Source organism: Aspergillus saccharolyticus (assembly GCF_003184585.1).
Source record: "Aspergillus saccharolyticus JOP 1030-1 unplaced genomic scaffold BP01scaffold_26, whole genome shotgun sequence".
Classification (NCBI taxonomy): Eukaryota; Fungi; Ascomycota; class Eurotiomycetes; order Eurotiales; family Aspergillaceae; genus Aspergillus; species Aspergillus saccharolyticus.
In genome coordinates this window covers 100,962-112,927 of record NW_020290636.1, presented here as the reverse complement: position 1 = coordinate 112,927, position 11,966 = coordinate 100,962, and the positions used below count along the sequence as shown (strand labels likewise).

The 11,966-nt window shown below is 55.0% G+C and overlaps 5 protein-coding genes across 5 annotated transcripts; 1 reads left to right on the top strand and 4 right to left on the bottom strand.

The window, feature by feature from the left end:
- Window positions 1-244: 244 nt before the first annotated feature.
- Window positions 245-1,532, bottom strand: BP01DRAFT_358478 (uncharacterized protein). The gene has a single exon (XM_025575441.1). It carries the CDS (start codon window positions 1,374-1,376, stop codon window positions 324-326), a length of 1,053 nt encoding a protein of 350 aa, XP_025429469.1. The 5' UTR covers window positions 1,377-1,532; the 3' UTR covers window positions 245-323.
- Window positions 1,533-3,856: 2,324 nt separating this feature from the next.
- Window positions 3,857-6,665, top strand: BP01DRAFT_358477 (Zn(II)2Cys6 transcription factor). Its single transcript, XM_025575440.1, has 3 exons — window positions 3,857-4,037; window positions 4,106-4,463; window positions 4,520-6,665. Exons 1-3 carry the CDS (start codon window positions 3,955-3,957, stop codon window positions 6,314-6,316), a joined length of 2,238 nt encoding a protein of 745 aa, XP_025429468.1. The 5' UTR covers window positions 3,857-3,954; the 3' UTR covers window positions 6,317-6,665.
- A 131-nt stretch (window positions 6,666-6,796) lies between these two features.
- Window positions 6,797-7,528, bottom strand: BP01DRAFT_367269 (uncharacterized protein; the record flags this gene model as incomplete). The annotated part of the gene is made up of 1 exon (XM_025576446.1): window positions 6,797-7,528. One exon carries the CDS (start codon window positions 7,526-7,528, stop codon window positions 6,797-6,799), a length of 732 nt encoding a protein of 243 aa, XP_025429467.1.
- A 463-nt stretch (window positions 7,529-7,991) lies between these two features.
- Window positions 7,992-9,320, bottom strand: BP01DRAFT_300818 (MFS general substrate transporter; the record flags this gene model as incomplete). Its single annotated transcript, XM_025572008.1, has 1 exon — window positions 7,992-9,320. A coding segment is annotated over one exon (1,329 nt), but the record flags the coding sequence as incomplete, so codon positions are not given.
- Window positions 9,321-9,769: 449 nt separating this feature from the next.
- On the bottom strand, window positions 9,770-10,441 carry BP01DRAFT_300688 (uncharacterized protein; the record flags this gene model as incomplete). Its single annotated transcript, XM_025572001.1, has 2 exons — window positions 9,770-10,144; window positions 10,214-10,441. Coding segments are annotated over 2 exons (603 nt in total), but the record flags the coding sequence as incomplete, so codon positions are not given.
- Between the last annotated feature and the right edge of the window lie 1,525 nt (window positions 10,442-11,966).

Sequence of the window (11,966 nt, the reverse complement as noted above, 5' to 3'; positions counted from 1 at the left end):
CTTGACTCGTTTGGGATTCCCTGTCTCGGGCTCGGGGTCGGTCTGATTATCGGGATCGGCTCTGAAAAGTGCGTAAAACCAAAACACGCGCCGCGGTATTCGGTGTTTCGGCTTTGTCCTCGCTCTTACTGCAGAAAACGTCTAATATTCGCTCCACCAAACCCCGACGACATGAGGTGGGACTACAAAGTGGGACAGGTTGTCAAGAAAATGTCATGATTCCAGCAGGCATAATGGATAACCGTTCTATGCCAGTTTCTTATTTCCAGCCATTCTAGGGTAAAATGCTAACAAACAAATAACCTACACGACCCAAGCACGCACTAAAACAGCCAACTCCGATGTTTCCTCCAGTCCTGCCGCGTCGCCTCCTCCAAATCATCCACATTGATAAGATCGACCCCCTCGCGCACCAGAACATGCCAGACATGATTCCTTAGCCCGCGCGGCCACCCCGGCGTACCCCAGTACCGCACCTTCAATCCGCGTGCATGCGCCTCGTGGATCTGGCTACGAATCAACGCCAACTGATCCACCGAAAACCGATTGCCCGCCAAGCTCCCCACTGACTTCCGGAAGTTGACGGAGGCGTAGTGGCTGTTCATGCGCGTGTAGTCGACGTCCGCCGCCGCCGCCACCGCAGCACCCGCCGTCTCGAGACCCGGGGACGGGAACTCCGCCAGTCGGTCGAGGGGGGCATCGTAGAAGATATCGCGGTAGGTTCTGTTGGCGACGACGCGGTGGAAGGGGGCGTCGCCAGTGACCACGATCGTGAGGGGCCGTTCGACGATGCTAGAGCCGTTGAAGTGGGTGAGATAGCCCCCCTCGCGGAGCGGCTGCAATTCGTCGACCACACGCGGCCAGAGCGCTTCGCCCTCGGCTTTGAAGTCGATCAGTAGGACAAGACTCTGCCCTGGGTCGTTTGCGAAGACCCCCGCGGGAGACGCGTTGTCGCGGTTCGCGGGCTGGAGCTGGCTGGTGCGGGTGTTGTGTTTCTGGAGGAGTTCGAGGAGCGGGCTGAGATAGAGACTGCGTAGGGTTACCTCCGGGTGCAGGGTGAAGGGGGTGTGTCCGACGAGCAAGTCGTTGTTGGAGAGCCAGATGTCGGCCTCGACGCCGATGCAGCCGGCTTGGAGGGCAGAGTACAGAGGCACGTCTCTCCAATAGTCGTTGTGCGAGTGGCACTGCACCGGAATGACCCCGTGAGTGGTCCAGTGAGAGAAGATGGAGGGACGGCCCCCCGGCCAGACCCAAGCGTCGAGGCGGGCATCCAGGTCATCGGGAAACAGATACACAAGGCCGTTCCAAGTAAGAGCGGCTAGCTTGAGCAAGCCACTTGTCGTGAACCACACGTTAACACTTGAGAGGCCACACATGGGTTGGTCGACTGGATCACTCACAGGCAGAAGACCAGGCCCCAGAATAGTCGTTTAAGACCTTGTACGGCTCGAGATCGTCGAGAGCGCGGGCGGGCAGGGAATGTTCGACGATGAAATGGCTTTGGCTGAAACAAGCTGCGGCATATGCCATTAGAGACACCAGATTGCCTCTTGTCTGCTGGTATCGTCTTGAAGTTGTTCAGTGGCAAGCTCTCGAGTTGAGCCTCATCCCAATCCGAGTCCTCTTCGGGCACCACGTCGAGCGGCCCTGGGTGGGGGATGGCGTGGGAAGAAGAAGGATGTGCTTGAGCGAAGAACATCTTCGACATGTCTGATACTTGTCAGTTAGATGAAAGCAGTGTCACGAGGGTCAATCATGAGCACAATGGCGGACGAGAGAAGAGATAAAACCTGCCGTCCGAGTCAATTGATGGGAGCCTGATGAAGGCCGGTAATGAAGGTACTATAGTGTATGGTACCGACAATACGGGAGCCAAAGCTCGCCACTGAAAGCTTGTTTGTCTCGAGCTGACGCGGCCTGGTCGGTTCTACCGCTTGCGGACTGAGTAAGAAACCCTGCCTAGGAATGATTATGACACCTACGACCGAAACTTTATGGTACGGTAATGAATTGGATCGTGGATCGACCGTTTAACTAACGGTAAGCACCCGATTATGATATCAGGGGATCTCAGAGTCCACCCATTCAAGCGATGGCTGCGTCCCAGAGAATCCCCCACATTTGCGCATTGTTCCACCATTGCAGTGGTTATTCCGTAGGGGCCCATCTCGTAAATTACTCCTTTCATGGACACCAAGTGCTGACTTAAGACTTCTAGACTCGTGGTCGGGCTGTCTAGATCAGAGACTGCTGTCAGACCGTGGTATTACTCCAGTGCAGCCGCCGGAATCTCCGCTAGCTCAAGCATGGTTCGCGCGATCACGCTGAGTGAGACTCTGGGGAGATGGATTGTGATGCAGCCAGATTGATGTAGTCGAGTGCCTTCGAAGCCGCCTGCAGGTATCTGTCGCGGGTTCTTTTGATGTGGGCGCGAAACCGTGGCGTCAGAACTTGCTGTCGAATGCGAGCGAGGAAGAAGATCGCTTTAGTGTACACACAGACTCGATAATGTAGGCACGTCTGCTGGTCGAGTTCCCTTGCGCAAGTGAGAGGCTCATGTGCTCTAGTCTTCACAGATACGTGGTCGGGCCGTGGAAAATGTTTTCCTGGAGAATAGGGATGATGGGACCTGTCTATCTGATGTTAGGAAAGAGTAGTCTGATGCTTTCATGTCCTACACGAGTCATGAGAATGCGAGATTTCATGACATACCGTTGACATTGCTAGCATCATCTGAACCGCCATGTTGCCATCGAGTCACCGCACACAAAGACCACTCGAGGGAATCTGCTGTGTGCTCAGAGGTCCGAACATTCGTCCCAGTCTGGCGGTGACTCGGCGGGGTTTCCCAAAACACAGTTTGGAACCTCTCAACAAACCAGAGTCAACAAGGGGATGCGACATTCAAAATGAGGGTGATATCGCCCTCTCTCTACCAGCCAGCATAGCCGTCGTGATCTATTTTGACGGGCGGTATGTTTGGTTTCGGTCCAGCAATTCCAATACCAGACCGAAACCGTCGTCATGGATGGTGGCTGAAAGGCGTGTACCTTGATTCGGTAGTTGCACGGGCTTTGCATTCCTGAATTCATTGAGAGGGTTTGCCTCTGACGGTGACAGTTAGAAGCATAAATGACACATACAGAGTAGTTGTGGGAACAATCATGGAGCAGAGCACACTCACAAACATCGTCTAGAAGTCTATCGGCGCACTGATGATAGGTTCTATGGCTAATCTCTGATTCAGGGTGACATTCATCTCTATTGATCTGTCAGTGCGACAAGCCCTTTTGTCCGAGCGGGGAGTGGGCACTAGTAAATGATCTCGGTCCCCACCTCCAGGAATACAGTACACATACTGTCCAGTCTGTGCATTATACGCAGGAACAAGATCTTGTACATCTCCGATACTCGGGTGTCTGCTATATTTTTTTTTTTTTTTTTTTTTTTAGTAGCGCGGTGTTCATACCGAACTGCCAAACTGCCAAACTGCCAAACCCTGGTCTGTGCTTCCGGTCCGAGCTTCCGTCAAACCAGCCGGAGCATGTTTGAGGTCATGTATACCAGGTGCAAAGTGGATGGCTGGGCTTCACCTTCAAACACCGATGTAGTTCAATGGTAATTGCCTCACTTTTACGGAGGATTCATCCGCGCACCAGTGGGCCTCGGAGAATTATAGATAGTGTGTGCTTCGGCGGTACCATGTGTTACCTTTCTTTGTGAGAGGATCCGGTGTAAAGATGTATCCAAAACGGGGTGAATACCAACTTACCGCCTTACCAGAATCAGGCAGCAGCTCCTGATTAATTGTTTGTTGTTTCGAGGCTGACTCTCCTTGCACTTTCACAAATCAACATCTACTTCTCCCCCCTTATGATTGTCATAATATCTCTCCCCTCAATCTAACATCGTGAGACACGCTTTGACTGTGATTGATTTTGATTTTCCCAAGGTATGAAGACTGGGTCCGATCTGCCTCCCCGCAAACGCCGCCGCCCCGCGTTAGCCTGTGAGGAATGTCGCCGACGTAAGATTGGGTGTGTGTGTGCCACGAACAACAGAGACAGCTGAGAGATGCCTGCTCGGATTGCTGATACATTCTCAGATGTGATCGAGAATCTCCCTGTAATCATTGCACTAAGTTCAAACGATCCTGTACCTATGTCTCTGCCGCCGCTCGCCCAGCAGTCCAGCACGACCACGGTTTGGACCTCGCTGCTGGGTCTGAGATGTCGACGCGCGAACCATTTCCGCCTCCACCCTCTCCGCCCAATTCACTTCTACGAGGCCTGATAGATCGCATTCGTGTCTTGGAAGAGAGACTCGATGGGATCGCAAGTGGTCAGTCATCCGCCGCTGCGGCCTTGTCTCCCAAATCAAGAATCAGCCCCGCCTCCATTCATGGCACATTCGACAAATCGAGGTTCTTCGGCCAGAGCCATCGGATGATCTGCATGAACCAGGTATCATCCCCTTCTATCCCATTATGAGTGTATAGGTTTGTCTAACGAACGGCCAGTTCAGTGAGTTTATGAAGCTCTTCGAACGCTGGGAGACCGACGAGCACTCGGACGTCTATGCGATCATGGCCCGCTGTAAGCGACTGGCGCGTGTCGTCAAAACCCAGATCATACTGCGAGGCCCAGTCTGCTCGGATCCGCGTGATTATGTGCCTCCCCGCACGATTTCGGACCAGCTTCTCGCCGCCTATCTGCGCACCTTGGAATCTGCTTACCGAGTGATCCATGTGCCGTCTTTCCGCCGCGCATACGACCAGTACTGGGCTGATCCGGCAGCGTCCAGTCCAGCCTTTGTCATCAAGCTGCTGCTCATCCTCGCTGTTGGGAGTGTCTTTTGTCCAGATGACACACCGTACGGGTCGCTCGTGTCGAAACTGTCCGTCTCACAATGGATCTATACCGCCCAGTCATGGCTTACCTCGCCGTTTGAGAAGGCGCGACTCGACATGCAAGGCCTGCAGCTGCATTGCCTGCTTCTGATTGCGCGACAGGTGACGGCGATTGGAGGCGAGCTGGCCTGGATTGGGGCGGGATCACTCTTGCGCACGGCGATGCACATGGGGTTCCATATCGACCCGCGCCACATGGCGAAGGTTTCGCCCTTCGACGCGGAGATGCGACGGCGGCTGTGGGCGACCATCCTGGAAATCAATCTACAAACCAGCCTGGATGCGGGCGGGATTCCGCTCATTCACCCGGACGACTACGACTGCGACCCGCCAATGAACCTCAACGACGAGGAGATGGAGCAGGACCCGTTTCCAGCGGCACGACCGGCCGGAACATTGACCCAAACATCGCTGCAGATTGCGCTGGCACGCTCGCAGGCCGTCCGCCTCCGGATCGCCAAGTTTGTCAACAGCTTCCGTAGCGGGATGTCCTATGATGAGGCGTTGGAGCTCAGCGCCGAACTGGTCCAGCTCAATCACGCAAATGCCAGCTGCGACATCAGCAGCAGCAGCAGCAGCACTAACCATCACGAGGACAATGACACACACATCCGCCCCTTCCACCGCAAACTTTACAACCTCATGACCCAGCGCTTCCTCATATCCCTGCACACTCCATTCGCCCTGAAAGCCAAGTCCAGTCCCAAATACTACTACTCCCGCCAGGTCAACTTCCAGGCCTCGATGCGCATTATCTCCTCGATCGAGCCCGCTCCTCCATCTTTTTCTGCCGGCGCATCGTCCGACTCCTATCGCCTCCAACTCATCGCCGCCGCCTCCTTCCGCGACGTCCCCATCATAGCCCACAGCAACATTTTCTACGAGCTCTCCCTTCAACGCCAAGAATTGGAACTGGGGGCGATTCTATTACCGCCGAGCGATGACGACAACCGCACCGCACCCTCGCATCTTTCGACCCTCCGCCCACTCCTCGAACGACATGTCCAGCTTTCCGCCGCCCGCGTCAGCGCCGGTGAGACGAACCTCAAGGGTTCCCTGATGTGCGCATGCTTCCTCGCCCGCCTCGACGCCGAGCGTCGCGGTCTCGCCACAGAGCAGATGATTTACGAGACGGTGCGCGGGCACCTGACCAAGGCAGCGGCGACATTGCAGGGCTTGGTGGATGAACAGGTGGACGTCGCTGGCGCTGATGCGGCTGCTGGCGTGCCTGCGGGGATGAATTTTGGGATGCAGTTGGAGGAGGGGTTGGCTGGTGGTATGGGGGCGGGGGGTTTCGGTAGTCCAAGTGATGGCGGTAATTCTCTGCACAGCTGGTTGCTTAGCGATGAGTATGATCCGCTACTGGGTTTGGGGATGGATGGGTGGCTTATTGCGCAAGGGATATGAACTCCTCTCGAGTGCAGCCACATGTTGTTGTTATTGTTGTTGGAATCGAGGGGAGCGTCTTTGTCCCTGCCCATCCAGGGTAGTGGAATATACAGGGATGATTGTCCTTCAATTGCAGAAATGGCACTTTTGACTCGGTACAACTACAGCAGGAAGCAGGAAGCCAAGCCAAAGAGCCGGCCCGAAGAGAAAGATCATTACGACAAGTTTAGTTTAATCAAGGTATTGATGAGAATTGATGGTTCAAGAATTCAGCGAAGCCCAGCAAAAGCCAGGCAACAAGACCACCAAACAGCCTACATCTATCGAAGTCAACTTAAAGAGAAGGTATAGAGAACTAGTTTATGAATACTCAATTTCTGAGATTTGAACACAGGCAAAGACCGGTTTCTACCCGGGAAGAGAAAAAAAGCCCTCAGGACAACTCACTTCCAGGCAGTTTCTACAAGCACAAGCTCGCGACTCACCAGCCAGACAAAATCACTGAGAGGTAGACCCCCGCCTGGTAAGACAGCAGGCATGCCTCGGCGGCATCGGCTCGAGGAAGGAGGGCGCATCGAAGACCTCCCTCCGCAGATTCCTCAACAATAGCTCGACCGCATTGTGGTCGTGTCCCAGACAATAGAACCCGAAGTCGTCCATATTCCAGAAGGAAGAGGGGTCCCGAAGGTGCTGGTTGACCATGCCCGTCTCCCACCGATAGATGGCCATTTTGTGGCCCTTGGCGACGACGATCGCGGGGATTTTGCGGCGAATGTCCGGCGGAATGCACGACTCCACCAGCTCGTGCGCGTGGCGCCTCGAGGTCAGTGCAATCCGATCGTCATCCGCCGTCTCGTCGAGACACCAGACTTGGATGAAGGAGTGGATCTCCATCGGTTCGTGGCTCCGCGGGACCGGATAAAGCGTGACGTTGACCACCAGCGCTGCCGGCTGGTCTACCAGCTCGACCCGGCGGACGTCCATGTCGAGGCGCGAGGGGCGCAGGCTGGGGGTATGAAAGGCGTCGGACAGAATGGCTGTCCAGATCTCGGCGGTTTGGATTGCGGTGGCGACGGTGTATGGATGCTCCTCCAGCCGGCGCATGCACAGATGGACCAGGCTCCGGGTAACTCGGTTATCCCAGTAGTCCGCCGACGTGCTACTGAGCGGGATCTGTTTCGAGGACACCCCCTCGCCGGGCAGGATTTTGGTCACCTTGATCAAAGACATGGTGAGAATTCCACCGTGGGTTTGTGCTGTTGGGACTGTGAAATGTTTCAGTGTCGATATACCCGAAAGCGATGGACACCTCAATCGTTGGACTGACAGACTGTTTATTTATATTGAGCACCTGGGTGCTGTTAGGCGATAGATGCCAGTTGAGGACATGAAGGAACCAATATATTGCTGAAAGACCCCCTTTATGCTTTGTTGCAATCTCTCGGGTTTACCCTGGAAGACTATAGCCATCGTCACGTCTACACGAATAAAGCCTCCCGATAAGGACTCCATTGTATGAGTTAGAGAGAACCTCCGCCGGTGATTCTCGCGCTTGAGTTCAAGCATCATGCTTGCCTGCCAGCCAGACAGCCACTTCAGAGCAAGGAATCCACTACCCTCTTCACCAGTACAATCCTGACTACTTCCCAGCGCAATGTTGCGATGTCTCCAAGCCATAGAACACTCCAACCGCCTATCCCCTATCCTCATCACCACGACCACCACCACAACCCTTACTCCTCCCCCTCCACCTTCCCCCAAACCTCATAACCACCACGGGCACAGGCAAAATCACTAGCACCACACCCCCCAACACCGTCCCACCCCACCCATATCCCAACCGGCCAAACAACCCCGGCCCTGCCAACGGCACCACCACCGCCGCGACATTCCTGACCACCATCACCGCACTAATCGCACTCACCGCGCAGACGCCAAACGAGTCCACCACGTACGTCTGCACCGTGATGGAGGTCGCCGCCAGGCCCAGCCCGACCATCGCGGTGCCGAGGATGGGCACGAGGAAGTGGATGCGGTATTGCACTGTCCATCCAAAGAGCACCAGTCCTGCGGCGGTGAGGAGGCAGGCGGGGAGGAGGGGTGGGAGCCGTTTTTCTGGTTCTGCGGACCCGCTGTTGCTGGGGGGTGGAGGCGTCGTGGTTGGATTGGTGGGAGTTGTGGTTGCTGTGCTGGTGGCAGTGCTGGTGGGTGCAGGGGAGATGAATCGGTCCAGCAGGAGACTGCAAATGACGGCCCCCAGGGTAAACCCCAGACACAACCCCAAGAAGGCCAAGCCGGAGGCGCCTTCGGAGAAGCGGTACACGTCTTGGAAGACAGGGGCGATGGTTGTCATGACGAGGTAAGTAAGGCCGTAGATGAGGCTGAGGTGGAGGGTAGGGACGAGCAGAGCTGGAGAGCGGTAGAGGAGGGTTATGGGTCTGAGGAGGCTTCCAGCGATGTTCGGTTTACTGGGGTAGTGGTTGGCAGCAGATGGCGAGGCGCGGTGGCATAAGATAGTCACCTTATAGGTCTCTCGATAGACCAGCAGCAGTAACACCCCCAGAAATGCAGACAGGAGAGTCGGCAGCCAGAACACCCAGCGCCAGCCGGCCTGCTCGCCGAGATACGAGCCTACAATAGGTCCGACCACGGGGCCGACGACGCTGGTCAACGACATGAGGGACATGGCGCGGCCGCGCTGGTCTTTGGCGAACAGGTCCTTCACGATGCCTGGCCCGAGTGGGATGCATGCTGTGGCGAGTCCGCTGAGGAAGCGAAAGGCAATCAGCAACTGGATGTTGGTGCTCCAAGCTGTGCCGGCGAGGCAGCCGATGAAGAGAAGGTTTGCCCCGTGGAGGATCCAGCGTCGACCGTAGATTTCCGACAGCGGGCCCCAGACGAGCGGGGCGAAGATCTCGCCGAGTTCCCAGATGGTGACGAGCAGGGTGCGGTAGAGAAGGTTGTTGGAGTGGAAAAAGGTCAGGATCTGCGGCGAGACGGGGGCGGCGATGATGGTGCACAGCTGTCTGATTGTGAGATGGCCGAGTTAACAGCAATGCACACACGGTGAGGTGGGTCATGGGAATCCATACACCTCTGCGCAGAGACAAGCAACCAGAATCCCAATCGACCATTTCCATCGCTTCGACCAGGTGCGAGGGTTCGCCGGGTCAGTCTCCCAGCATTCCTCCATGAGCTGGGTGCAGCTTCGTTGGGGGTCGCCATGGGGTGGGTGTTCTTGTGACTCAGCTTTATCATCCATGATGGATGGAGGTTTGGGTTGTCTCTTCAAAGCGTAGAACGAGTGGGATCTAAAAGATGGGAATTGTGGAGGGAAAAGGGGGCTGGGAATTGATTCACTTCTTTATGTATCCTGATAAGAGATGTTACACACACACAGAACCGGAACACTTCCCAACCCTAAGTACCAACTACCAACTACCCCTCATCATCGCATTACATCCCTCCTGATCAACTCGCCTCATTCATCTCCGGGTATCCATATTTCTCGAAATACCTCGACATCGTCTCGAGATGCTCACTGTCGGCGGGGCAAAAAGCATACCGATCGATACTGCGCAACGGAGGCCGATCGTCGCTCAGTCGCTTGTAGCAGGCATCGCGATCCGGGTGTTTCGTCCACGCCACCAGCTTGTCAAAGTCCTTGCATTGCCTGATTTGGCCCTCACCGGCTCCGTTCACCAGTTGCAACGAGGGCATCGGCGTGTCGTCCGCGTGACACATGAGATCTTGTCGTAGGGTGTCGAGGCAGTGCTCGACGTGGCCGATGGGAAGGGGATGGTCTTTGTTCGAGAGCAGTTGCTTGAAAGCTCGACGAATGTTTTTCTATACCAGCAGGGGAAGGCTTTAGTATTGGCTACAGTGTAGGAGTGGCCCGCGAGGGGGGCAATATACCAGACAATGAAGTTGGTGATAGACTTTCACAAAGTAAATCTTGCGCTTGGGATCCCAGGGGAAGTCCCAGGAATCCGGCAGACCCATCTCTCGAGCCCAGTCGATAGTCGGGGCGATCACCATGGAATCCAGGCTCAGACTATCCCACATGCGATCGGCCCGGGTGTGATTGTCGCTGGTGTAGTCGGTGGACAGGGTGTATCGTGTCGGTACGTCAAAGGCCAGGCCCGCTGATATTGCATGAATGTAGGCATGGCTTCACCTCGGAGTCTTTTAAGAGCCACTTACAGTAGGGAGAGCGTTGGAGCTCCGGCGCACTGCATGAGATTGGGGTCTGTCCGAAGACATCAAGCGGGCTGTGAAGTAAGATGAAGCAGAAATTGACCATCAATGAGATGGCGAGGAGCAGCATGACAATGAGATTGAGTGCGCTTCGGGCCTTGGCCCCTGACAGCGAATTTGAGCGTCCATCACCGAGTGAAGCATAGCCGGGGAGCATTCGCAAACCCTCTTCATCGTCACTGAGATGATTCTCCCTCCTCTCGTATTTGTTGGGCATATTCGAGGTTTGCATGTCCCGTTTCAAGTGTCATCTATTGCGCAGATAGGAAATATGACGCCTCAGAGCAGCATTGGATGTGAAAATCAGCCTTAAAGCGCAGATGAGTGCCACAGACAGATGGAGCTGTCTCAAACTTAGGTCCCAGCTCAGCATTGATTCTCATCCATTGCCCAGAAACAGAGCGCGCAGGGGAGCAATGGCCCATTCGCTGGTCGAGTCGTACAACCATGGAGTCTCCGACCAGCTCCCAAGCGAATTCTTGTTGAGCTTCCCATGTCGAATGGACTCAGATGTATGCAAACGGGATAATGATTGCCACCTTCCCAACATCACTGGGAACTGAGTGAGACCACCACTGCCCTGTACCACACCAACACTCTCCCCATGGCATCCGTGCCACCTGCCAACCCCACCTGACTTAGCTTGACTTCCTTCTCAGAAGGATACTGACAGTGTGTAGGGTGGGACGGGGAGGGGTCAGTGCGCGAGCTTGAGGAATGTCTCTCTTCGACCGAGCGATATATATGCCCTAAGCGCTCTGAAAACAAGTTTACAGAAGTTGTGCTCAACAGGTGGGCCCTTCCAACTTCGCGCAACAGTTACGGATTAGTCTTGGGGGATCAAGGAATAGGTATAGTTCACATAGCACGGAGCCTCTTCGAACGAGACATGAGTATTGACAGATCCCCTCACCACTAGGAGCCCTGAGATGCGACCAAGACTACTGCTGTCACTGTACCTCTTGCAAAAGGCGATGCGTCCCTCAAAGCTCATCCTCTTGACCCTCGCGGCGGCGGTCCTGGGGCGGCCAGAAGACTACAATCTTCCATACCACACCATCAACAACATTCGAACTTCTACTTGCACTCCGACCGGAACGATGACTTCTGCTGATTGCATCCCTTCACTCAATGTCGCTGCAATCTTCTGATAATACCCTCATCACCACGAAGCATCGTTTTTTCGGGGGAGGAGGTAACTAATGCCGAAGTTTGATGATAGTGCCGGGCTCAAGCTAAAAACCGCTGGAGTCGGTCTAGTCTACTTTTCAATCAAATGCACCCCGGAAAAGACGGATCGACAGCCGATGAGGAGATTGGGTAAAGTGCAAGTCACATCGGGGGTGAAAAGGGAATGGTATCGACGGACTTGGGGTTTTTGTTGGTTTGGTGTTTGAGGTCAAATCATTAT

What these genes read in the sequence shown, in the direction of transcription:
- BP01DRAFT_358478 (XM_025575441.1), bottom strand. Translation starts at nt 1,376, where the DNA reads ATGTGTGGCCTCTCAAGTGTTAACGTGTGGTTCACGACAAGTGGCTTG.
- BP01DRAFT_358477 (XM_025575440.1), top strand. Translation starts at nt 3,955, where the DNA reads ATGAAGACTGGGTCCGATCTGCCTCCCCGCAAACGCCGCCGCCCCGCG. An exon ending in TGTCGCCGACGTAAGATTGG is followed by an intron (nt 4,038 to 4,105) that starts GTGTGTGTGTGC and finishes ATACATTCTCAG; the next exon opens with ATGTGATCGAGAATCTCCCT. An exon ending in GGATGATCTGCATGAACCAG is followed by an intron (nt 4,464 to 4,519) that starts GTATCATCCCCT and finishes ACGAACGGCCAG; the next exon opens with TTCAGTGAGTTTATGAAGCT.